Genomic DNA, 25,819 nt, shown 5'->3' with positions numbered 1-25,819 from the left:
ATTGCTTTATTATTGCTTGGTTTTGTTGATTGTTTGGCTTCTGCAGTGTTTTCACTTTGTGCAGGGTATGTTTTCATGCTAATTAAACATTGAATGGGTTGAACATTTATGTTGGGACACTTCCCATAATACCAAAGTAGTTATTTGCATGTTAACTCTTCACAGATATTATATATATATATATATTTATATGGGAAAACTTGATGAAATCCTCTTCTGAATTTGTTTATAGGCTTCCTGGCAATACTAGGACAAAAATTGGCTTCATTACGTTTGATAGTACAATCCACTTCTACAGTCTTCAAGAAGGTCTCTCTCAACCTCAGATGCTAATAGTTTCAGATATTGAAGGTATATATTATACACTTTAAATTATTGAAATGTCTTAGGAATTTTCAGTTTTAGAAATATCATGTTATATAGTGTATACGATATGACTCTATTATATTGAGGGAAAAGACCTGGAGTATAAAATGATAAGCTTGTTGGAATTTTAAGAGTCCTTCAGTCTAATCCCTCATTTACAGAAGAGGAAACAGTAATAGAGGTAAAGTGAATTCTGGACAAGGCAACAAAAACAAGTTAATGTTCAAACTCAGATTAAATGTAGGTTTCTTTTTCCCTCATTCATTCATTCATTCGTTCATTCAAAAAGTATTTGAGAATAGACATATAAGAGTAATGGAATAGAATAGAGGGCCCAGGAATAAACCCTCACATATATGGTGAATCGATTTTTGACATGGAAACCAAGGCCATTCAATGGGGAAAAAACTGTCTTTTCAACAAATGATTTGGAGGAAAATGAGCATGCAAAAGAATGAAGTTGGACCCTTACTTAAAACATATAAAAAAAAAGGATCAAAGATCTAAACTCAAGGGCTAAAACTATAAAACCCTTAAAAGAAAACAGAGGAAAATCTTTATAACATTGGGTTTGGTAGTGATTACCTGGGTATACATCAAAAGTAGAGGTAACAATAAATTGGACTTCATGAACACTAAGACCTTTTGTACATCAAAGAACATTTTCAAAAGAGTGAAAAGATGACTCACAAAATTGGCAAAAATATATGCAGATCATACGAATGATGCAGGATCAATATCTAGAACATGTAAAGAACTCCTCAACTCAATGATTAAAAAAAATGGCACAATTCAAAAATGGGCAAAGGACTTAAATGGACATTTCCCCAAAGAAGATACATGAATGGTCAATAAGCACATGAAAAGAAAAATACTCAACATCATTAGTCATTAGAGATATGCTTCTCAGCAATAGCCAAACTACAGAGAGCCCAAATGTCCATTGACTGCTAAATGGATAAGGAAGATGTGCAATGTATATACAGTGGAATATTATTATCCATCAAAAAGAATGAAATCTTTCCATTTGCAATGACATGAATGGAGCTAGAATGTGTGATGCTAAGCAAAATAAATCAGAGAAAGACAAATACCTTATGATTTCACTCGTGGGAATTTAGAAACAAAACAGATGAACATACGGGAATGGGGGGAAGAGAAGAGAGGGAGACAAACCTTCTCTTAATGACAGAATACAAACTATGGGTTGACAGAGGGAAGTGGGTGGGTGATTGGCTAGGTGGGTGATGGGTACTGAGGAGGGCACCTGTTGTGATGAGCACTAGGTGTTGTATGTAAAGTGACAAGTCAATAAATTCTCCTAAAACCAATATCGCACTGTGTTAACCAAGTAAAATTAAATAAATAAACAAACAAACCTCTCAAAACCAAAAGGAAAAAAAAAAACACGAATCACAACCACAGTGAGATACAATTTCACATCCATTACAGTGGCTATTATCAAAAAAATAGGACATGATAAGTTTTGACAAAGATGTGGAAACACTGGAACTGTCATGCATTACTGATGGGAATGTAAAATGGTACAGTGCTATGGAAAACAGTTTGGCAATTCCTCAAAAAAGTTAAACACATAGTTGTCATTATGATCTAGCAGTTCTACTCCCAGTATATACCTAAAATAATTGAAAGCAGGCTCAAACCAATACTCATACCAAGGTTCATAGCAACATTATTCACAGTAGCCAAATATGTAAAGAATTCAAGTATACATCAACAGATGAATGGATAAACAGTGTGGTATATACATATACTCAAGAATGAAATTCTTTTGCATGCTATAACACGGATGAACTTTGAAAACATGCGAAGTAAAATAAGTTAGATGCAAAAGCACAAGGATCGTATGATTCTGCTTATATGAGATACTGAGAATAGGCACATTCATGGAGATAGAAAGTAGAATACAGGTTACCAGGGGTTAAGGAGTTACTATTCAGTGAGTACAGAGTTTGCGATGATGAAAACATTCTGAAAATACATAATGGTGATGGCTATACAACATTGCGAATGTATGTACACTTAAAAATTGTACACTTAAACATGGTTAAGGTGAGGGATGCTTGGCCGGCTCACTTGGTAGGGCATGTGACTCTTGATCCCACATATTGTGTATATTTCATAACCACAGTTAAGAAAAATTAACTCAAAACTCATAGACTGGAGTGTGAGATTAAATTTTTTTTTTAATGTTTATTTATTTTTGAGAGACAGAGGGCATGAGCGGGGAGAAGCAGACAGAGAGGGAGACACAGAATCTGAAGCAGGCTCCAGGCTCTGAGCTGTCAGCACAGAGCCCGACGTGGGACTTGAACTCATGAACTGTGAGATCATGACCTGAGCAGAAGTCAGATGCTTAACTGACTGGGGCACCTAGGCGCCCTTTGAGTATGAGATTAAAATAGAAGAAAACAGAAGTAAATCTTTGTGACTTTGGATTGGTTGATTTCCTAGATATAACACCAAAAGCACAAACAACAAAAAATAGAAAAATAGAAAAAATAGGCTGGCTGGCTCAGTCGGTAGAGCATTCAACTCTTGATCTCAGGGTCATGAGTTTGAGCCTCACATTGGATGTAGAGATTAGTTTGAAAAAAGAGAGAAAAGGATAAATTTGATTTCTTCAGAAACTTTGTGTTTCAAAGGATACCATCAAGAAAGTGAAAAGACTGTCCACAATATGAGAAAATATTTGCAAATCGTATGTCTGATCAGGAATTTATATCGAGATTATGTAAAGAAGCCCTACAACATAACCTGTAAAGGAGATCTTGATTAAAAAGTGAGCAAAATATTTGAATAGACCTGTCTCTATTCAATACACAGTGTTCAATGGCCAATAAGCACTTGAAAAGATGCTCCATATCCTAAATTATCAAGGAAATACAAATGAAAACCACAATGAAATGCTACCTTACACTGACTAGGACATTCAGAACTCAATTTTTTTTTGCTGCTGTTAGCATGTCTATGAATGTCCATAGAAGCATCATGAGTATTGGTTTTGTGGTTACAAATAAATTTTACTGAGTAGGCAAATTGGCAAATATAGAATCCACGAATAGTGAGGATTCACTGTACATCTTTAAAAGGTAGTAGTTGAGGAGAGCTCCCTCTGTCTTGGTTATTTTAAATCTCACAAAAAATCAGCTTTATTTCCTAACCTGTTTACCCAGATACTTACTTCATTGTTCGCTGAACAGGTGATTCTGATGATGGGCCAAATTGTGAATTCAGTGATGTGGTCCAGCCTCTCAATTTGATACATAAGCTGATAGATGGGATGTCCCTTGCTCTATGTCACATAGCAGGGATTTAAAAAAAGACAGTAACAAAGTATTTTCAAGAAAGTGGAGAAATTACAACTCTCATATACTGCTGTTTGGAACGGAAAATGTTGCAGCCACTACAGAAAACAGTCTGTCACTTCCTCCAGAAGTTAAACATAGAGTTACCATATGATCCAGCAATTCTACTCAATATTTATATACTCAAGAAAATTAAGACTATGTGCATGTGAATGTTCATAGCAACATAGCCAAAAAAGGAGAAACAACCCTAATACCCATTAGTTGATGAATGTGTAAACAAAAAAATGTATCTATACAATGAAATATTTGTCAATGAAAGAGAATAAAGTACTGATAGATGCTACCACATGGGCAAGCCTTGAAAACATTTTGTTGTGTAAGAAGCCAGTCACAAAGGACCTCATAGTGTGACTTTGTTAGTACGATGTGTCCAGCGTACGCACATCCAGAGACAGACTGGCAGCTGCCTAGTGCTGTGAGAGTTGTCAGGGTCATGAAGAATGGCGGCTAATTCATGTGGCATTTCTTTTCGGGATGATGGGAAGGATCCAGAATTACTGGTGATGGTTGTGTAATTTTGTGAACATATTAAAAAATTACTGAATTGTATCTTCTACGAGGGTGAATTCTATGTTTTATGAATTGTTTTTTTTTTTTATATTACATTTCTTTATTTTTGAGAGGCAGAGAGAGACATAGCGCAAGTGGGGGGAGGGGCAGAGAGAGGCAGACACAGAATCTGAAGAAGGCTCCAGGCTCTGAGCTGTCAGCACAGAGCCCGACGCGGGGCTCACACTCACGAACTGTGAGATCATGACCTGAGCCAAAGTTGCACACTCAACCAACTGAGCCACCCAGGCGCCCCCATGTTTTGTGAATTGTATCTCTGTAAAATTTTTATTAAACGTTTTTTAGTTCTAAAGAAAAAAGAAGAAATCTAAACAGAATTTTTATGTGACAGGTCAAGTAAATAATGTTTCACATTATTTTTTTGGTATTACTTTTTACAAAGATTGTAATGAGCCTTTTTTTAAAAAATCACAAACAGTACCAAAATGTAGAAAGTGAGACTTCTCATAATCCGTCACCACCACTGACATTTCCCTTCCCCATTTGCTCCATTTTTAAGGAAGAGAATTTAATTCCTAAGTAACAATAAATTTCAGTCCTGAGGAGCTCATCTGATGTGGTCAGTTAGCCTATCTTCTGATGTAATTGATTTTGTAGTTTCAGAAGTATAGGCACTGGTGGGGGCCTCATTTATGAGAGTATCTCCTTTTTGAATGACAGAGCAGTTGGTGGGCTATGTTACTTCTTTGTAAAGACAGCTTTCTTGTATGTCATCTTATTCAACATTTTTTTTTTTTTTAATGATAAGAATGCTGGCTTCCAGGTCTAAGCAAGAATGTAAAGTAGCATTCTAAACTGTGTCTTTAACCTAAGAAGCAGAGCACTTCTGCAAACCCTTACTGAGTGCTTATAGATCAATATTTTCTAATATGATCTAATATGATCTAATATTTTCTAGGAGGCTATTTACCTTATACATGGTAACAGATAAGTTGCAGTAAATACCTAAATAAATGCTACTTTGGTGGCTTTTTGAACATGGGTAGACACTGCTGTATATGTAATAGTAGAGAAGGTGGCTTTTCTTTAAATATGGGGACAGTTAATTGTATCAGTGGTAAGTATTTGGAACATCTTTAACAATTAAGTTTTGTTTAAAAGAAATATTTATTTATTTTTCAGATGTTTTTATACCTATGCCAGAGAACTTATTAGTAAATTTAAATGAAAGTAAAGAGGTAAGGCACATTTTCCTATCTGACATACTTAATTATAATATTGAAGGATTATATTTTCAAAATGAACTTTAAGTAAAGTTTTGTTTGTTTCTGAGGTATTTTTAAGACGTGTAACATTTTATATTTGCTGTTAGTTAAAATTCATCAGATGAACAGCTCTTGAGTTTACCCTTGAACTGATGGCTTTTAAGTCTAATATAGCAAGATGCTTGTAATAGGGTAGAAGATAAGCCTATTGCATATAGGAGGAAAACCTGAAGGAAACCTGCCTTGCCAGCCATTTGGGAAATTGGGAGGGTTGCTCAGATAAGCTTCTGGTCACTACATAGAAGCACTTTAGCTAGGCTGCTTTCAGTGCCCTTTGCTTTTCTGATTCACAGAGTGTCATTGGGGTCAGTTCAGAAGAAACTTATTACCTGCCTGGAAATTGCCATGACATAATACAGTGAGAGGTGAACAGAATGTGTCTGAAGGGGGGATGTTGTCTACCCTGTACATGCATATATGCCGTAGGGGTAACATTTTAACTAGCAAGTCTATGGTCTTAGCTGTTGGCAACAGTGACTTCACCATAGTGTGAAGTACATTTTTTCCCTTTGACTCTCCTTATTTGTACAATAAACCTGAATAGGTAGTTGTTTTTCATTTTGTTTTTCTTTTGTAGTGGTATTACTAGTTGGCAAATTTACTGGCTATCTTAGACTTTTCAATAGGGAAGAGTTAAACTTGCTTTGGAACTGCAAAGAATAATGTGTGTAGAGGTGATTGAGAAGGCCATGTTTCATGGCGTTAAAATAAAACAAATCTCTAACCTGTGATGGTTCTTTTGGATACATTTTGGACTTATAGTCTTGCTGGACTACTGCATGTGCAAGAACTGTAAGGCCCCAATTTTGATTTGTCTTGCTTGCCAATTTATAATGTTGACTTAAAATGGCTTTCTTGTCATTTGACCAACTTCATTGTTTACTGTACTGTCTGTAGATTCTCTGACCATCATCACAACTCGGTGTCTTGTCTACTGTATTAGTTACTGATTTTTTGTGAAAAAAAATTTTACTTGTAACACCTTTGAGTTTTCTTGCTTTATTTTACAAGCTTGTTCAAGATTTACTGAAAACTTTGCCACAAATGTTCACCAAGACCCTGGAAACGCAGAGTGCCTTGGGTCCTGCACTTCAGGCTGCCTTTAAGCTGATGTCCCCAACTGGTGGTCGAATGTCTGTCTTTCAAACACAACTTCCTACTCTTGGAGTGGGAGCCCTGAGACCGCGAGAGGAGCCCAACCAAAGGTCTTCTGCTAAGGTGAGGGTGTCATCACATGTATGTTACTGTACATGGTGGTGTTCTGCTCTGTCCCTTTGACCACAAAGCTTGTTTCTCATTTACTTTTCAGTTGTGGAGAGTAGGGAGTATAAGGAAATAGATAAAGCATTTCTCTTTTATGTCATAATTTCCATTTTATTACATTTTCTACCTGATTGACTCTTACTTTACTGTTGGATCTTTAGCATGCTACTCACAATGCAGCCTGCCTTTGATGAGAAAGTCTGGCAGCTAAGGAATATGCCTTCTAGGGACAAAGTAGAACATGGATAAACACTAAAATGTAGTCATAGTTTGGTATACTGATTGCCATAGAATTGCTTTTAACACCTTGTATGTATAAACTTAATTTGAGATGAGTATTTTTCAAAAGATGATGAGAGTTGCCATGTGCTACAATTATGGTGTCAGTCCTGGAGTCTGTCTCCCTAAATTCTGCTTTTTAGATGTATGAACTTGAGTAGTTAATTTCTTTGCCCTTCTCTTTCCTTATGTTTATTTATAAATTGAAAATAATGGTAGTTACCTGCTTCTTATAGTAGTTCAAAAGGCTGAATGGATAATACACATGAATTGTTTAGAACAGTTTCCAGCATAGTAAACATTAAATCGATTACCGAAATTAGCATAATAGGTATATTTCTTTTTAAAAGTAAAACAAAATAGGGGCACCTGGGTGGCTCAGTTAAGCTTCTGACTTCAGCTCTGTCATGATCTCATAGTTTATGAGTTCGAGCTCTGCGTTGGGCTCTCCGTTATCAGCATAGAGCCCACTTCCATCTTCTCTCTCCTCTCTTTCTGCCCCTCCCCAGCTCACTTTCGCTCGCTTACTTGCTCTCTCTCAAAAGATAAAAAATAAAGGTAAAACAAAATAGAAAATAGTTAAGCAGTACATGTTTTTTTACTGAAAAAGTGAAAAAGTATTACAAAAATAAAGGATTTTTTTAGACTACCCCCAAGGCTACCTGTTAACATCTTGGTATATATAGATAGATTTTAAAATTTTATGACAATTTAGAGGTACCTGAGTGGCTCATTCAGTTAAGTGTCCTACTCTTGATTTCAGCTTAGGTCATGATCTCATAGTTTGTGCGTGGGTTCAAGCCCCACATTGGGTTCTGTGCTGACCTTGTGCAGCCTGCTTGGAATTCTCTGTCCCTCTCTCTCTGCCCCTCCCCTGCTCCCTTGAGCTCTCCCTTTCAAAATAAATGAATAAATAAAGTTTTAAAAAACATAAAAATTTTATGACAATTTAATTTAAAATTTTTCTTTATATAATTTATTATTAATAGGAAATTCACTTGACACCATCCACTGACTTCTATAAGAAATTAGCCTTGGATTGTTCTGGTCAGCAGGTAGCCGTTGACTTATTCCTTCTTAGTGGACAGTATTCTGATTTGGCTTCTCTGGGTAAGTTCTTCCTCATGACTATTTTTTTTTTCAAATGAATGTGAAAATGGTATTTATATGATGATATTCCAAATAGAGGACAAAGTGAAGGGATTTTTATTCCTTTGGGAGAGTTAATCAGTCTGCTATAAACCTTTTGGTCTTCTACTCTAAATATTTATAATAGAGACGTTTTTACACTATTTAAAAGAATGAAATTTTCTTTTCTGATAATACTTTGGAAGGCTAAGGAAGAATTGATTCAAATACCAGTAGTTTTTTTGGTGCAATCGTAGCACTTAATGGCAGGATTTTTTAAAAGTGTGTGTTCTCTTCCAGGTTGTATTTCTCGGTATTCAGCAGGTAGTGTCTATTACTATCCCTCTTACCACCATCAGCAGAACCCAGTACAAGTACAGAAATTACAGAAGGAACTACAGAGATACCTCACTCGAAAGATTGGCTTTGAGGCAGTCATGAGGATTCGGTGCACAAAAGGTGGGACTTTTATTTTTTAACATATGCATAGAAATGTTGCTTTTGATACCAGTAAATACACATTTTCAGCTAGTCTTATTTCATGTTTGCTCTTCTAAGATATTTTACTTACACTGATGGAATATGCAGTTAATAACAGATAAGGGGTGCCTTGCTTGTTCAGTTGGTAGACCATGGGACTCTTGATCTCATGGTTGTGAATTCAAGCCAACATTGGATGTGGAACCTAGGTGAAAAAAAAAAGAATGGAGAAGAAACATTATAAAATGGAGACTCTTTTGAATATACCAAAAGCCACTGAATTGTACGCTTTATGTGTAATTTTTATAAATTTTTTAGCGTTTGTTTTTGAGAGAGAGAGAGAGAGAGAGGGAGGGAGGGAGGGAGGGAGAGAGGGAGAGAGGGAGAGATTGTGAGTAAGAGAGGGGCAGAGAGAGAGGGAGACACAGAATCTGAAGCATGCTCCAGGCTCTGAGCTGTTAGCACAGAGCCCAAGGTGGGGCTCAAACTCACAATGCGTGAGATCATGACATGAGCTGAAGTTAGAGGTTTAACCATCTTAAGCCATCCAGGCACCCCTATGTGTAATTTTTATGGTATGTGAATTATATCTAATTTTTAAAAATCATATCCCTCCTCTCCCCCACGCCCCACCAAAAATAGGCATGGATTTTTATTCCATGTCTTGAACAGAAACAGTAGTAGTGAAAGGTGTTTTTTTTAATAAAACAATTATTTTTTAATTACAGTAAATATTCATAACAAAATTTATTATTTAACCATTTAAAAGTATACAGTTGAATGGCATTAAGTACATTTTCTTTTTTTGTTGTTTTGTTTTGTTTTGTTTTGAAGTACATTTTCATTATTGTGCCACCATCCCCACCATTGAATTACAAATAGGAGATCTTTTTATTTGTGCTCTTCTCTATCTGCACTGCTACTAACCTTGCCTCAGTGTTGCTTTGGAAATAGTCTGAAAGTTTCAGAATGCTTTAATCCAGTGTATTTTTCAGGATAAATGCCTGTGGCTGCTAAATGATAATAACTATTCTCTTAGGAAAATGGGAAATAATTCCAGATATTTTATTCCTTCACATTATCAACCTGGTTCTAATCTTTCATTCAAATTTTAAAATAATGTTGTTCTTTAAGAGGTGTGAAGCAATCATTTTTTTAACTTATTTTTTTTAATGTTTATTTATTTTTGAGAGAGAGAGACAGAGTGTGAGTGGGGGAGGTGCAGAGAGAGAGAGAAACACAGAATCCAAACCGGGTTCCAGCCTCTGAGCTGTCAGCACAGAGCCTGATCATGACCTGAACCAGAGTCAGACGCTTAACTGACTGAGTCACCCTGGACTCAATCTTTTTTTTTTTTTTTTTTGCAGTGGAAAGATTATATGAAATATGTAGCCAAAAAGAAAAAAAAAAAGATATCAAAAGATAAAGATCCACAACCTGTCCACTAGATAGATACTGAAATCTGTTGGTCAAACCATTTGCCAAATGGAGTTCTCTATTATCATTGTAATAAAAAGAAAAAATGATTGAGTGAAACAACTGGTAATAAAACATATGTAACATCTTAAGTAAAGTATCAAATAACACTTGTATAAGGCTGACACGTCTTCAAACAACTCAGCTATTAGTGTCACTCATAACCAGTTAGTTACCACAGTAGCTTCTTTGGGTTTCTGTTTATTTTTGTGCTCTGATTGGCTGGCTATAGATTGGAGGTTCCTAAAACCCTCTCTTTGGGTTCAATTTATTTGCTACAGAGCAGCTTACAGAACTCAGAGAAACATTTTATTTACTTGATTGCTGGTTTTTTATAAAAGGATATAACTCAGGAACAGCCAAATGGAAGAGATGTGCAGGGCAAGGTATGGAGAAGGCAAAGGGCATGAAGCTTCTGCAGCTTCCATGTTCTGAGTGTTCCACTCCTCCCAGATCTCCATGTGGGCACCAATCCAGATGCTCTCCGAAGGACCCCATCCTTTTGAGTTTTTATGAAGGCTTATTTACATAGTCATGATTGCTTAGCTTATTGGCGGTTGGTGACTGTATCGTCCTCTAGGTCCTCTCCCCTCCCTGAAGGATGTTGGTGGGGTAGGGGTTGAACTTGAAGTTCCAGCCTTCTAATCACATGGTTGGATCCTCTGGTAACCAGCCCCCATCCTTAGGTTACCTAGGTTCTTGCCAAAAGTCACTCCATCAACATAGCAAGAGACACCTTTGTGACTCTCACCACTTAGGAAATTCTAAGAGTTTAGGAGCTCTCTGCCAGAAATGGGTAAAGATCAAGTATATATTCTTATCATAAATCACAGTATCAAATCTAAACCTTTAGATTTACTCTCTGCCAGTCTGATAAGTGACAGGGATAAAATGAAAATATATAAACGATTTTGATAAAGTTTTCTCTTCTAGGTCTTTCCATTCATACCTTCCATGGGAACTTCTTTGTTCGGTCAACAGACTTACTGTCTTTGCCTAATGTAAACCCAGATGCTGGGTATGCAGTACAGATGTCAGTGGAAGAGAGTCTTACTGACACTCAGTTGGTTTCCTTTCAGTCTGCACTCTTGTATACATCCAGCAAAGGTAAGGTGGGGTGTTTTGAGTGGGGGGAGGTGTGGATTGTTGTTGTTGTTTTTGTGGCAAAGGCATATAACATGAGATCTATGTTTTAAGAGATTTTTAGGTCTACAATCCAGTATTGTTAACTATAAATACAATGTGTTACAGCAAAGGGAAAATTTTAAAATTTGGTCACGTATTCATTGGCTTAGAATAATCTCCCTTACTTTTGGAGGTACTCATTTCTCTTAAACCAAAAGAATATATTTCTGATCTTAAGAGATTTGTTGCTATCCTTGGTAAAGCCAAGATGTGTGATTTTTATTTTCCTTAACCAATCGTATTTAACAGATATTTATTGAGAGTCTACTTAGTGTAAGGCTTACTGTTTAGAAAAAATCTTGGTATTTCCACATTGCTTTTCAGAAAGATGTTACCAATCTGTGGTCTTACCAAGTGCCCTTTTCATTTTAGCCTTTGTGTGTGTGTGTGGTGTGTGTGTGTTTAGTTATTGTTGCTGATATGATAGGCTAAACATTATATGTTTTCTTTTGGCTATCATTATTCTGGTCTAGAATAGAAAATCTAAACAGTGTTACCCTTTATTGCAGATAGTTCTTCTTTCTAAAAGTAATTTGTATGAGCTCCTTATATGTACCTGTTCATTGGTCTTCATGTGTCCATATAGGTTGTAATATGGATATCATCTCTAGTTTTTTTATTTGTTCTTTTACTTTAGTGTTCCAGATCTTGCTGATTAGAAAATTTTTAAAAATTAGCTTGATATTTGATGCTTCCCAAAAGGTTTTCATTTTTATTTCTGTATTTATTGATTTTTATTATTGTGGGTAATAAATACCAAAAAAAATATATTAGTCGATTTCTTTTAAATTTTTTTCTGTGGTTAAAGAGGAAAGTATAAGATTTCTCTAGGCTTTAAATATCAAAACAGACTCTAGAATACATGTGGAAGGTAGTGTTTTTTAAGTTTATTTTTGGGAGAGAGAGAGAGCATGAGCGAAAATGAAGGGGGGACAGAGAATCTGAAGTGGGCTCTGCACTGGCAGAGAGGAACCTGCTTGGGATTCTCTCTCTCTCTCTCTCTCTCTCTCTCTCTCTCTCTCTGCCCCTTCCCCACTTGTGCTCTCTCTCTCAAAATAAATAAACTTAAAAAAAAAAAAGAAAGAAAGTAACCAAAAGGTTTAGAAAAGAAATTTTTAAGAAGCGAACATGTTACCATAATTTATGGTTCCTTTTCAGTAATAACTTGAACAAAAAGAATTTTATAGTCAAAAAATGAAAGAAATAAAAGTTAATAGAGTTTTTACTCATTAAGGCTTTGAAACTATTTCTGCTTATTAAATAATCTTTTTGGTTCTAAATTGAAAAGAAGTGATTTTTCCAAGAGACTTGCATACAAGTTTTTAAATATAAGTTGTCCCTTACTGTCATTTATATGTTTTCCCCAAAGGTGAAAGAAGAATTCGTGTTCATACTTTGTGTTTGCCTGTAGTTTCAACTCTGAATGAAGTCTTTCTTGGAGCTGATGTTCAAGCAATTGCAGGGTTATTGGCCAATATGGGTAAGAATTGTTATCACCTATTGTAAATACTTCACAGATAATAACATTAGAAAAATCTGGAGAGTTTTATTTTGCTTTAAATTTTTTCTTAAATTTACCTTTAGAGAGAGAGAGTGAGCGTAAGTGGTGGAGAGTGACAGAGGGAGAGAGAGAGAATCCCAAGCAGGCCCCACAGTCAGCAGGGAGCCCTGTGCAGCGCTCATCTCATGACCCTGGGGTCATGACTTGAGTCAAAATCAGCATTCAGATGCTGAACCGACTAAGCCACCCAGGCACCCCTTATTTTTCTTGAAACAATTAGCTTTAGGGGCATCTGTGTGGCTCAGTCAGTTAAGTGTCCGACTTCGGCTCAGGTCATGATCTCCTGCCTAGTGACTTCAAGCCCTGCGTCAGGCTCTGTGCTGACAACTTAGAGTCTGGAGCCTGCTTGGGATTCTGTGCCTCCCTCTCTTTCTGCCCCTTCCCTGCTCATGCTCTTTGTCTCTCTCTCAAAAATAAATAAACATTAAAAAATAAATACTTAACTTTAAAGGTTTCATTGTTTTGGATTCTGTGTATGCCTCCTAAGTAACTACTTGAATGAAAGGAACTTTTTTTTTCTTTTATTTAAGCAGCTTTATTAAGATATAATTTATGTGCCATATCACTTAACCTATTTTAAGTCTGCAACTCTATTATCTATGATATATTTACTGAATTGTATGGCCATCACCTCAATCTAATTTTAGAACATTTTTATCATCCCAAAAAGAACCTCATGCCCATCAGCAGTAACTGCCCACTTCCTCTTTTTATCCCTCACCAGCTTTAGGCAACTACTAAACTGCTTCCTGTTTTATAATCTGCTTGTGGTGAATTTAAATAACCATATTTTACTAAATGTTCAATACTAAAGTTTAATAGCTTTCTTATGAGGTCTGTAACTTGGATTGCAAGAGACAGTGAAGTTATGTAAAGATCATTATTCTTGGAGTCATGGAATTTGAGATTGAAAACCAGTTTACTTTTCACACATAAGTTTGCATTCTTGGCCAGATCACCTGAGCTAGAATTTATTTATTCATACCTTCAGTTCTTTACTTCTGTCTCAGACATAGTTTAGTTGCCTCCTTGATTTTTTGTTGTTGTTTTTGCTTTTTTTCTCCTTGAGGAAAGATGTCGTTTGGTCCATTTACTTCAAACTCAAATCTGTCTATGATAAGGGTGATTACTTTTTTTTTTAATTTCCTATTGGTAAATTCTTTTTTTTTTTTTTAAAGTTTATTTTGAGAGAGAGAGAGAGTGAGCACGCATGAGCAAGGGAAGGGCAGAGAGAGAGGGAGAGAGAATCCCAAGCAGGCTCCACACCATTATCAAGGAGCCCATCTTACGGTTCTAGCTCATGAACCGTGAGATCGTGACCTGAGCCAAAATCAAGAATTGTATGCTTAACTGATTGAGCCACCCAGGTGCCCCAGCAAATTTTTTCTTTAACGAAGCCTGATGAAGGCCAACCCCATTTTAGTTAGTCTCATATGCTGTTGAAAGTTAAAGATTGTGGGGGCGCCTGGGTGGCTCACTCGGTTGGGCGTCCGACTTCAGCTCAGGTCATGATCTCGCGGTCCATGAGTTGGAGCCCCGCGTCGGGTTCTGGGCTGATGGCTCGGAGCCTGGAGCCTGCTTCCGATTCTGTGTCTCCCTCCCTCTCTGCCCCTCCCCCGTTCATGCTCTGTCTCTCTCTGTCTCAAAAATAAATAAACGTTAAAAAAAAAAAAAAAAAAGTTAAAAGATTGTGACCTAAGAAATTTGAGGGTCATTGCCTTTATATTTTGTTCAACTAATACTTTTTACTAACAGTATGACCAATATTATCTTTATTATCATCAGCAAGAACTATATATTAGGTGGTATTTGTAGGTTTGAAAAAATCTGCACAATGGTTTGCTTCACAAAAAGTATTGGTTTTGTTACTAAATTTGGTTGATAGCATTATGGACATTTTTTTCACATTTTATAAATTTTTTTCACATTTGATAAAGATTTTATCAAAATCTTTAAAATCAGGATGTCTTCAATTGAAGTCTTAAGAGTTAACTGTTGATCAGGTGACAGTGGTCTTTATTCTTTCTTGGCTATATACAAATTTGGTTATAGCAGTTAATAACATCACTTTATTGATTGTATTTTAATGTTTATTTTTGAGAGAGAGGGAGAGAGGCCAGGAGTGGGGAGGGGCAGAGAGAGAGAGAGAGGTAGAGAAAGAATCCCAAGCAGGCTCTCTGCTGTCAGGGCAGAGCCCGATGTGGGGCTTGAACCCACGAACCGTGAGATCATGATCTGAGCCAAAGTTGGACGCTTAACCAATTGAGCCACCCAGACACCCCAGTATTGATTGTATTTTTGATATCACATGAATTGAGGTGTTTTTTTTTAAGCTTATTTATTTTGAGGGAGAGAGAGCTCAAGGAGTAGGGGGAGAGAGAGAGAGGGAAAGAGAGGATCCCAAGCAGGCACCATGCCATCAGCACAGAGCCCCACGCAGGGCTCAATCTTAAGAACCGTGAGATCATGACATAAGCCGAAATCAGGAGTCAGATGCTTAACCGACTGATCCACCCAGGTGCCCCAACATAAATTTAGTTAGTTAGTTAGTTAGTTAGTTAGTTAATCTATTATTTTTTAATGTTTATTTACTTAATTTTGAGAGAGACAGAGTGTAAGTAGGGTAAGGGCAGAGAAAAAGGGAAACACAGAATCCAAAGCAGGCTCCAGGCCCCAAGCTAACAGCACAGAACCTCATGCAGGTTTCAGACACAGGGACCACAAGATCATGACTTGAGCTGAAGTTGGACGCTCAACCAACTGAGCCACCCACATGCCCCTTAACTTTTTTTAATGTTTATTTTTGAGACAGAGAGAGAGAGAGAGCCAGAACATGAGCAGGGGAGGGGCAGAGAGAGAGAGAGGGAGGCCCAGAATCTGAAGCATACTTCAAGCTGTCAGCACAGAGCCTGATGCAGGGCTCAAACTCACAGCCGTGAGATCATGACCTGAGCCGAAGTCGGATATTTAACTGACTGAGCCACCCAGGTGCCCCATGAATTTAGTTTAATTGTAGTTTAAGAACTCTCTAAAACAATTATGTGCTTTTAGTGTTTAAATTTTTCTTCAGGGGAAAAATTTTTTTTCCAGTATGCTGAAATGCATGTAAACAGAGTGGCATGACAGGTGATGAGAGGCATCTAAGTAGCTAAGAGCTCTTGCAATAAATATAGGGTAAAATTCTCTGTGAAGAAAGCATGTGCTTTAGTTGCAGACTTTTTTCTTTTTCTGTAGTATGTAAATAAAATGGTGGATTACTACTAATAACATCTTAGATTTGGGGTACCTGGGTGGCTCACTTGGTTGAGTTTGTAACCCTTGATCTCCAGGTTATGAGTTCAAGCCCCACATTGGGAGTAGAACTTATTTAGAAAGAATATTTCAAAATAACATCTTAGATTGAACAAAGAACAGTTTTGCCATTTTACAGGTAAGGAAACATACTCATGAGGGTTAGATTCTTTGCCATTTTGTCTTACAGTTAGGAAATAGAGAAGCATTTCAGCCAACTTTGATTTGACTCTTCAGACGATGTGCTTTGAGCTACTATGCTTGTCTCCTTGTGTATGTGATACATTGGAGAGGGAATTTGTATAATAAAAAAAAAACATCTCTTCTATCTGTAACAGTGGGATAGAAGTGGGATAGCTAAACTTCTATCTTCTCTCTTGTTTGTTCCTGCCTTCCATCTGTTAGCTGTTGACAGGTCTGTGACTGCCAGTCTGAGTGATGCTCGGGATGCCCTAGTGAATGCCGTCATAGACTCTCTTTCAGCTTATCGTTCTTCAGTCCTAAGTAACCAGCAGCCTGGACTCATGGTTCCTTTTTCTTTGCGGCTTTTCCCACTCTTTGTGTTGGCTCTCCTTAAACAGGTAAGAGAGTTAAACCCAGAAACTAACACAATAATGTCATTCATTAGCCCAAGTTTTTATCCTGTGAACCACTAAACATTGTATGTATAACTTTAAGCCAGTTAAGTTTTCTAAGCACAGGGATCCTGGCTTTTATTGGAACCTTGAAAAAATTTGTAACCCAAAAAAGTTTAAAAATACTGATTTAAAGGGTGTGCCTTATTTGTAAGAGATGTTCACAAGGTATTCACTTAAGTTATCAAAGATGTAAGTGATGTAAGTAATGATCAGTTTTCCGAAACAATCTTTTATTGCTAGAGCAAGAAGTCACACATGAAACTCTTCTTTTGGCTTTTTCTTGCTCCCTACAGTATCTCAGCCACATACTACTAAATCTTAGCTATGCCTTCTCATACCTGTGCCATGGGCTGCATTGCACTTTCCTCTTACTGTGTTTGAGCTCAAATGTTATCTCTCTAGCAGTTGCCTTCCCTTCTATGGTCCTGTAGAGTTTTTCATTTGATATTGTTATTTAATGATCTCCCCTGCCTGCCCTTTACCCATACCACTGGCTCCCCCTGCCCCGCTCTCCAAAAAAGAAAGGAAACTCTGGGCTGGTGGAGGAGACTTATTTTTCCAGGGTACAAAATCCAATGTCCAAGCTTATGTACTTCCTGTAACTTTCCCTTGTAAGTTTTATTAAAAAGCTCATGTTAATAAATCACTTAGGGTTACATCCCAGATTTCAAAACTGATCAAAACTACTCTGGATCTTGTCAATTTGTATACTTTTCTGAACTCCAGGATCTACCTGTCTGGTGTATGTCATCTCTTCTTTTTTTTTTAAACATTTTATTTTTTTTAAGTAATGGCTACACCCAGTTTGGGGCTTGAAATTAGAATCCTTAGATCAAGAGTTGCAGGCTCCTACTGACTGAGTCAGCCAGGTACCCCAGGAATGCTTAAAACTTTACCTCGAAACTTTTAGTATTCTCTATGAAGCTAATAGATCAGTTACAATTCACTACAATAAAAACCAGTTACAACTCAGCAGTTCTTCCTGCCCACGGATCATGTCCCCGTGCTTTAATAAAATCACCTGTGGGAAAAAACAAAAACAAAAAACAGTTAAAACTCATTACTTATTAACTTTATTTTGCTAAGTAACTGTCCTCATTTGCATTATTGTATTATTATTTTTCCTAATTGATTTGTAAGCTTTATTGTATTGTTTATATAACTGAAGGAGAAACAAGGATAGTTAACCACCATTAGTCATCACCCAGCATTTATAAAACACAGGTCTTTGGTCCTTCATTTGTGTTTTCATTTTTTCATCTGCAATATAACCTTACCCTTCTCATGGTATTATTTAGATTTTTATGTCACCATCATTCTATGGTAGAGTGTTTAGATCCATTTCACTGATTAGGAAACAGAGAGATCCAGTGACTTTGCCATGGTCAGGTAATTAATTTCTTCCAGGTGGAGCTATAACCACAATTTAATAGATTTGTGTGACTTCTTAAAAGATACTTTTAGGGGCGCCAGGGTGGCTCAGTCGGTTAAGCGTCTGACTTCAGCTCAGGTCACGATCTCACGGTCTGTGAGTCCGTGAGTTCGAGCCCCGCATCGGGCTCTGGGCTGATGGCTCAGAGCCTGGAGCCTGCTTCCGATTCTGTGTCTCCCGCTCTCTCTGCCCCTCCCCCGTTCATACTCTGTCTCTCTCTGTCTCAAAAATAAATAAACGTTAAAAAAAAAATTAAAAAAGATACTTTTAAAAGAATAATTAACAGTAAATTTGCTAATTCTGTCTGAAGATACTCTTTTAACATCTGAGTTGGAAAGCTTTGTTTATATTTGTTGTTAAATACCCATTTTTTGGATGGGGGGTGGTTTCTTGTTACAGAAATCGTTTCAGACTGGGACAAACGCACGTCTAGATGAACGCATTTTTGCCATGTGTCAAGTGAAAAATCAGCCATTGGTCTACCTTATGCTCACAACTCATCCCAGTTTGTATAGAGTTGACAATCTTTCAGATGAGGTAAGATTGATTACTTTTTTAGTGGCTTTTTCTTGGAGGTTTATAAGCCTAATTATATTGAGTCCATTGTAGAAATGAGGAAAGTTTTTATTCCTTCGCTAAGTCTTTGTAAGGAAATTTTGGTTTGGGGAAGCTCATGAGATAGTATCTCTTTTCTTACTAAATTATTATTTAAGATATTGAAGTAATAAATTTCCTTAAGTTTGTTTAAGACAAATCTGTAAAGGGGCATCAGGGTGGCTCAAGTCGGTTAAGTGTCAAACTTCAGCTCAGGTCAGGATCTTGCGGTTCCTTACTTCGAGTCCCATGTCGGGCTCTGTGCTGACAGTTTGAAGCCTGGAGTGTGCTTCAGATTCTGTGTCTGTGTCTCCCTCTCTCTCTGTTCGCTGTCTCCCCCTCCCCCCTCTCCACCTCCCGCTCTATCTCTCAAAAATAAATAAACATTAAAAATTAAAAAAAAAAAAAGACAAATCTCTAAAGCGAATCTTCTAAATGTAAAGCCTATCTAATTTACTTATTTAAACAAATTGATCTGAAGGGAGTGTCCTGAGGGCGAAATTATATCTGAAAACCCCAGGTCAGTGTTTAGTGCAGCAGTATTATTGATTTAAAAAATATTTAAGTTGTAACATTATTTGTCCTTTTTTTTCCCCTTTCTTTCTTTTGAAGTTCCCACTGAGATATTATTATTTACCTGAGTTAAAGTCAGATGCATGAAAATATCAAATCATAATCTTTCTTTCTAAAATTGTGATCGGGGCGCCTGGGTGGCGCAGTCGGTTAAGCGTCCGACTTCAGCCAGGTCACGATCTCGCGGTCTGTGAGTTCGAGCCCCGCGTCAGGCTCTGGGCTGATGGCTCGGAGCCTGGAGCCTGTTTCCGATTCTGTGTCTCCCTCTCTCTCTGCCCCTCCCCCGTTCATGCTCTGTCTCTCTCTGTCCCAAAAATAAATAAAAAACGTTGAAAAAAAAAATTAAAAAAAATAAATAAAATTGTGATCAAGTTAGGATATATATATGTACACACACACACACATATATATATGTATATACATGTATATATATATGTATATATATATGTATATATATATGTATATACATGTATATATATATGTATATATATATGTATATGTGTGTGTGTGTGTGTATAGGAAGCAATATTTTGGTTAAAAACCTTTCAAAGCTTAAAGAATTTACGATCTTGCATATATAAAGGACAAATTGCATATGAAATTTGAGGAGTCTTTGCATTGCCTCATTCTTTCATATGGGCCTTTACTTAGAAGACTAGAAAACAGAGCCACTGATAGCTTCTTTTCTTTCCCACCAGAAAAAAGTCAAGATTATTTTTTTCTTTCATATTTGAAAACCTCTAGAAATTTCTAAATAGCTGTATTGAGGCAGTGCATGGTCTTTCTCCTGCTTTTCACATGCCCTAAGGCAAGAAGTCTTAAGGTAATATGGTTAATAGTCCCTGTTAGAATTAAAGCCTCATGGCTAGAGGGGAAATACCTCTTGGTAGGTCAGTATTTTATTTACTTCCTCCTTCTAACGTTTAATCAAGTACCTAGATTAAATGGTTAAAAATTTTTGGGTCAAAAATTAAGTTATGAATATTTAAAGGTGTGTTTGTGTTTTCAGATAACAGTATGTCTATTAGAAATGAGAAACTTCCATTTCTGGCCTTAATAAATAAAAGATATGTCAAACTGAAAAGAACTATTAAGATATCATTTGCATTGGGCTTTTAATCCTCCCTCATTATGTACACATGACTTAAGCCACACAATCAGCCATTATTATTAACTAATTATACATAGATATTAGTTGCATTTATTGTATTTTATAATAGTTAAAATCAGAAGTTAATTTGGTTTTATTGGAATTCACAATGGGGTTTTTTTAGATAAGTGATAAATATTTCTTCATCTTCTTTATATTTAAATACGAATAACTGATTTACCTAAGTAAGTTTCAAAGTCTTGGAATTAACATTGGAATTAAAATTTTAATTGTGACTCCAGATTACCATGTCAACAAAAATTTTTGGAATTCAAAGGTTTGGTCAGAGGCCAGGGAAAGCTTTAGTGTTAAACACTTTACAAACCAGGAGATGCAGCCTTCCAAACAGAAGTACACTCTGAAGGAGGAAGGATTTCAGCTCAGGGTTACGTAGGCACAAACTGCAAGTTCTGGGTTCTTATTAGGAGTTGGTCAGACTGAGGTCCCAAACTGCGACTTCAGGAGCAGGTTGACAAGCAGGATACAATTTAGTGTTTCTGGTAGCAGCTTCAGGATATGGCAGCTGCTGGAGGGTGTGATAAGATTTGTGGCAGGGTCAGCAAATTTTCCTGAATTTTATGTGGGCTTGTCAACTCAGGCTGTGTTGACTAGTTTTGTTCCTCAATGATCATTTGGCCTGATAAAAATTTTAGCTTTTCTGGGATGCTTGGGTGGCTCATTCGGTTAAGTGTCTGATTCTTGGTTTTGTGTGCTCTCTCTCCCTCAAAATAAATAAACTTTAATAAAACAAAATAAAATTTTAGCTATTCTCCTTTGACATGAAGGAACCCATCTTGTCTGTTAGCCGTTGTCTAATTATTGGGGTATTTTGTTCTCAATTATTATCTAGTAAAAGCTTTAACTTTTGGGGGCACCTGGGGTGCTCATTTGGTTAAGCATCTGACTTCGGCTCAGATCATGATCTCATGGCTCTAGAGTTCAAGCCCCGTATGGGGCTCTGTGCTGCCAGCTTAGAGCCTGGAGCCTGCTTGGGATTCTGTGTCTCTTTCTCTGCCCCTCCTCTGCTCGTTCTCTCTCTCTCTCTCTTTCAAAAATAAATAAATGGTAAAAAAATAGTCTTTTAAATAATAAAAAATAAAAGCTTTAACTTTTCTGTCTAATTTCTCAGGGAGCACTCAACATCAATGATCGCACCATACCTCAGCCGCCTATTCTTCAGCTTTCCGTGGAGAAGCTGAGCAGGGATGGAGCTTTCCTCATGGATGCAGGCTCTGTGAGTTAGTCTGACTGATCTGGATCATTCCCTCCATGTACTAGTACACATTCATTCCCTGTAATATCTTCTTTTTGGGGGCAGATTATATGCTATTTAATCTCTATTTTTGTGTGAGCCACATTCTCCCTTCATAGCCTCTTTTCATGCCAAGCATAAAATGTCTCATCATGCTTAAAACTGATTATTATTAGTTCATTTGAAGTCAGTACAATTTCACTAACCATATTTATTATTTTGATCTTTTAAATCATACTCAGTGCTGGGAGTGCCTGGGTGGCTCAGTCGGTTGAGCCTCCAACGCTTGGTTTTGGCTCAGGTCATGATCTCACAGTTCCCTGAGTTCCAGCCCCACATCTGGCTCTGTGCTGACTACAGAGTCTGCTTAGGATTCTCTGTCTCCCTCTCTCTCTGTCCCTCCCCTGCTCATGCTCTCTTGCTCTCAAAATATATAAATAAACTTAAAAAAAAACACAAAAGTATACTCAGTGGTAAAGGTTAGTCAGCAGCAGACTGTTAAATGCACATCTCAAAATAATTTTCTTCCTGTCCCCAGGTATTGATGCTTTGGGTTGGAAAAAATTGTGGACAAAATTTTCTCAGCCGAGTTCTAGGAGTTCAAAACTATGCATTAATTCCACAAACTATGGTAAGAATTTATTAGAGTGATTATAGTAGACTTAAAGGGCATTTCAAATGTGGCAAAATCATGAACATCCCATTTTAAATCAAAGTTTTTCCAGAAAATAAAATGCTGCCACAGATTATGTTTCCCTTCTAATTGGGAACATAAAATAGTCATTTTATGTTTTAAAGGCATTCTTTGGATTATTTTGCATCAATGACTTAGTTGTTCTTATGTGTCTATGACAATAGACTATTTTAGGAAGAAAGTAATGAATTTAGTTAATGCCCCCCCCCAAAAAAAAAGAAATAGTTTTCTAGAATTAGTGTTAATGTTGTAGTTTTTGTGTTTTTGTGTTTTTAGCAAGTGATTTCATTGATCTATGACAAGGTCCTTTTAACTGCTGCTTTAGAGTAAGAACTGATCTAATTGCCACACAAGCAAATAACTTGTGATCAGTGTCAGTTGGATTAATATTTACTATTGAAGAAAATAACAATAAACTCTGTCAATAGCTCTGTCACCTTGGACAAGTCACTAACAGCCTTATCTGTAAAGTAAGAATGTTGTTGCCTATAGAGGAGTAACTGAAATGATCCATGAGAAAACATTTGTTAAGCTATAAAGCATTTGGATAAGTTTCAGTTTTAAAGTTAGAATTAATTATAACATGGTATTATTTAGTGTCATATTTTTCAGACCCTACTATCTGTTTGTCCCAACTTTGGAATATGTATTTTATGTCAGTGCTTTTTCATATTTATGGGTTTAACTCCATTCACAGAAGTCATTGGGAGATTCATGTATTTAAAAGACCTATCTGGGGCGCCTAGGTGGCTCAGTCAGTTAAGTGTCTGACGTCGGCTCAGGTCATGATCTTGAGGTTTGAGAATTTGAGCGCCACATTGGGTTCTGTGCTGATAGCACGGAGCCTGCTTCAGATCTTCTGCCCCCCTTTCTCTCTGCCCCTCCCCTGTTGCGCTCTCTCTCAAAAATAAATAAACATTAAAAAAAATAAAAGATAATATCTCTCAGAATTAATGCTGGGATAAGCTCTAGCTTTCAGGCTTTAAATAAAATTACTGCTCTGGTTGATTAGGCATTTTAGGTAATGAAGAGATAAGAAATTGGGGCACCTGGGTGGCACAATTAAAAAAAAAAAGAAAAAACATTGACAAAAAAAGAAATTTTCATATTTGTAATAACTCCTGAATGAATCAATTAATTCTAGATGCCATAATAAAATGAAGAGAGGAGGTAGGATGTTCTTCTGGATCAGGGCTCAATAAAGTGTGCCGAAGAGGGCCTGCCACCTGTTCTTGTTTTACTGGAACATAGCTATGTCCATTCACTTATGTATGGTCTGTGGCTACTTAGTGGAACATTGGTAGGGTTGTGTATTGCAAAAGAGACCAAATGACCTGCAAGCCAAAAGTATTTATTGTCTGACCCTTTAAGAAGTTTGTGTACCCCTAGGGGAGCCTGGGTGCTCAGTCAGTTAAGCATCCAATTCAGCTCAGGTCATGATCTCACGGTTTGTGAGTTAAAGCCCCACATCAGACTCTGTGCTGACAGCTCAGAACCTGGAGCCTGCTTTGGATTCTGTGTGTACCTCTCTCTCTGCCCTTCCCCAGTTTAGACTCTGTCTCTCTCTCTCAAAAAATAAACAAACATTAAAAAAAGTTTGCGGAATCAGAAAAGACCCCAAATAGCAAAAACAATCTTCGAAAAGAAAACCAAAGCAGGAAGCATCACAATCCCGGACTTCAAGCTGTATTAGAAAGCTGTAATCATCAAGACAGTATGGTACTGGCACAAAAACAGACCCTCAAATCAATGGAACAGAATAGAGAACCCAGAAATGGACCCACAAACGTATGGCCAACTCATCTTTGACAAAGCAGGAAAGAATATCCAATGGAATAAAGACAGTCTCTTCAGCAAGTGGTGCTGGGAAAACTGGACAGCGACATGCAGAAAAATGAACCTGGGCCATTTCCTTACACCATACACAAAAATAAACTCAAAATGGATGAAAGAACTAAATGTAAGGCAGGAAGCCATCAAAATCCTCGAGGAGAAAGCAGGCAAAAACCTCTTTGACCTCGGCCTCAGCAACTTCTTACTCAACACATCTCTGGAGGCAAGGGAAACAAAAGCAAACATGAACTATTGGGACCTCATCAAAATAAAAAGCTCCTACACCACAAAGGAAACAATCAGCAAAACGAAAAAGCAACTGACGGAATGGGAAAAGAAATTTGCAAACAACATTATTAGATAAAGGGTTAGTATCCAACATCCGTAAAGAACTTCTCAAACTCAACACCCAAAAAACAAATAATCGAGTGAAGAAATGGGCAAAAGACATGAATAGACACTTCTCCAAAGAAGACATCCAGATGGCCAACCGACACGTGAAAAAATGCTCAACATCACTCATCATTAGGGAAATACAAATCAAAACCACAATGAGATACCACCTCACACCTGTCAGAATGGCTAACATCAACAACTCAGGCAACAACAGATGTTGGCGAGGATGAGGAGAAAGAGGATCTCTTTGCATTGTTGGTGGCAACACAAGCCGATGCAGCCACTCTGGAAAACAGTATGGAGTTTCCTCAAAAAATTAAAATTAGAACTACCCTACAACCTAGCAATTGCACTACTAGGTATGTATCCAAGAGATACAGGTATGCTGTTTCGAAGGGGCACATGCACCCCAAGGTTTATAGCAGCACTATCGACAATAGCCAAAGTATGGAAAGAGCCCAAATGTCCATGGATGGATGAATGGATAAAGAAGATGTGGTATATCTATACAATGGAGTATTACTCGGCAATCAAAAAGAATGAAATCTTGCCATTTGCAACTACGTGGATGGAACTAGAGGGTATTATGCTAAGCAAAATTAGAGAAAGACAACTATCATATGACTTCACTCATATGAAGACTTTAAGAGACAAAACAGATGAACATAAGGGAAGGGAAGCAAAAATAATATAAAAACAGGGAGGGGGACAAAACATAAAAGATTCTTAAATACGGAGAACAAACAGAGGGCTACTGGAGGGGTTGTGGGAGGGGGGATGGGCTAAATGGATAAGGGGCATTAAGGAATCTCCTGAAATCATTGTTGCACTATATGCTAACTCACTTGGATGTAAATTTTAAAAAAATAAATGAGAATACAAAAAAGAAAAAAAAAAGAAGTTTGCCTAGCTCCTACTAGAAAATTGTGGTATACACACTCCCAGACCCCTTCCCTGAGACTTCCTAAATCAATATGTGCCATTCAGCACAGGTGATTCAT

The 25,819-nt window shown here is 37.1% G+C and overlaps 1 protein-coding gene across 3 annotated transcripts in view; it reads left to right on the top strand.

The window, feature by feature from the left end:
• The window catches only part of SEC24A (SEC24 homolog A, COPII coat complex component), a 70,804-nt gene that overhangs the window by 41,382 nt on the left and 3,603 nt on the right, over window positions 1–25,819 (top strand). For all 3 annotated transcript variants that reach the window (XM_019421964.2, XM_019421962.2, XM_019421963.2), the window contains 11 exons: window positions 233–351; window positions 5,451–5,506; window positions 6,605–6,811; window positions 8,125–8,245; window positions 8,564–8,722; window positions 11,153–11,326; window positions 12,774–12,884; window positions 16,662–16,837; window positions 18,726–18,863; window positions 21,773–21,877; window positions 22,434–22,526. In XM_019421964.2, the coding sequence (XP_019277509.1) occupies window positions 233–351; window positions 5,451–5,506; window positions 6,605–6,811; window positions 8,125–8,245; window positions 8,564–8,722; window positions 11,153–11,326; window positions 12,774–12,884; window positions 16,662–16,837; window positions 18,726–18,863; window positions 21,773–21,877; window positions 22,434–22,526 (1,459 nt within the window). The remainder of the gene's footprint in view (window positions 1–232; window positions 352–5,450; window positions 5,507–6,604; window positions 6,812–8,124; window positions 8,246–8,563; window positions 8,723–11,152; window positions 11,327–12,773; window positions 12,885–16,661; window positions 16,838–18,725; window positions 18,864–21,772; window positions 21,878–22,433; window positions 22,527–25,819) is intronic.

This window comes from Panthera pardus, unplaced genomic scaffold, assembly GCF_024362965.1.
Source record: "Panthera pardus isolate Hobbes unplaced genomic scaffold, ASM2436296v1 HiC_scaffold_2, whole genome shotgun sequence".
Lineage (NCBI taxonomy): Eukaryota > Metazoa > Chordata > Mammalia > Carnivora > Felidae > Panthera > Panthera pardus.
Note: the sequence above shows the minus strand (reverse complement) of the source record. Positions and strands in the feature narration are given on the sequence as shown.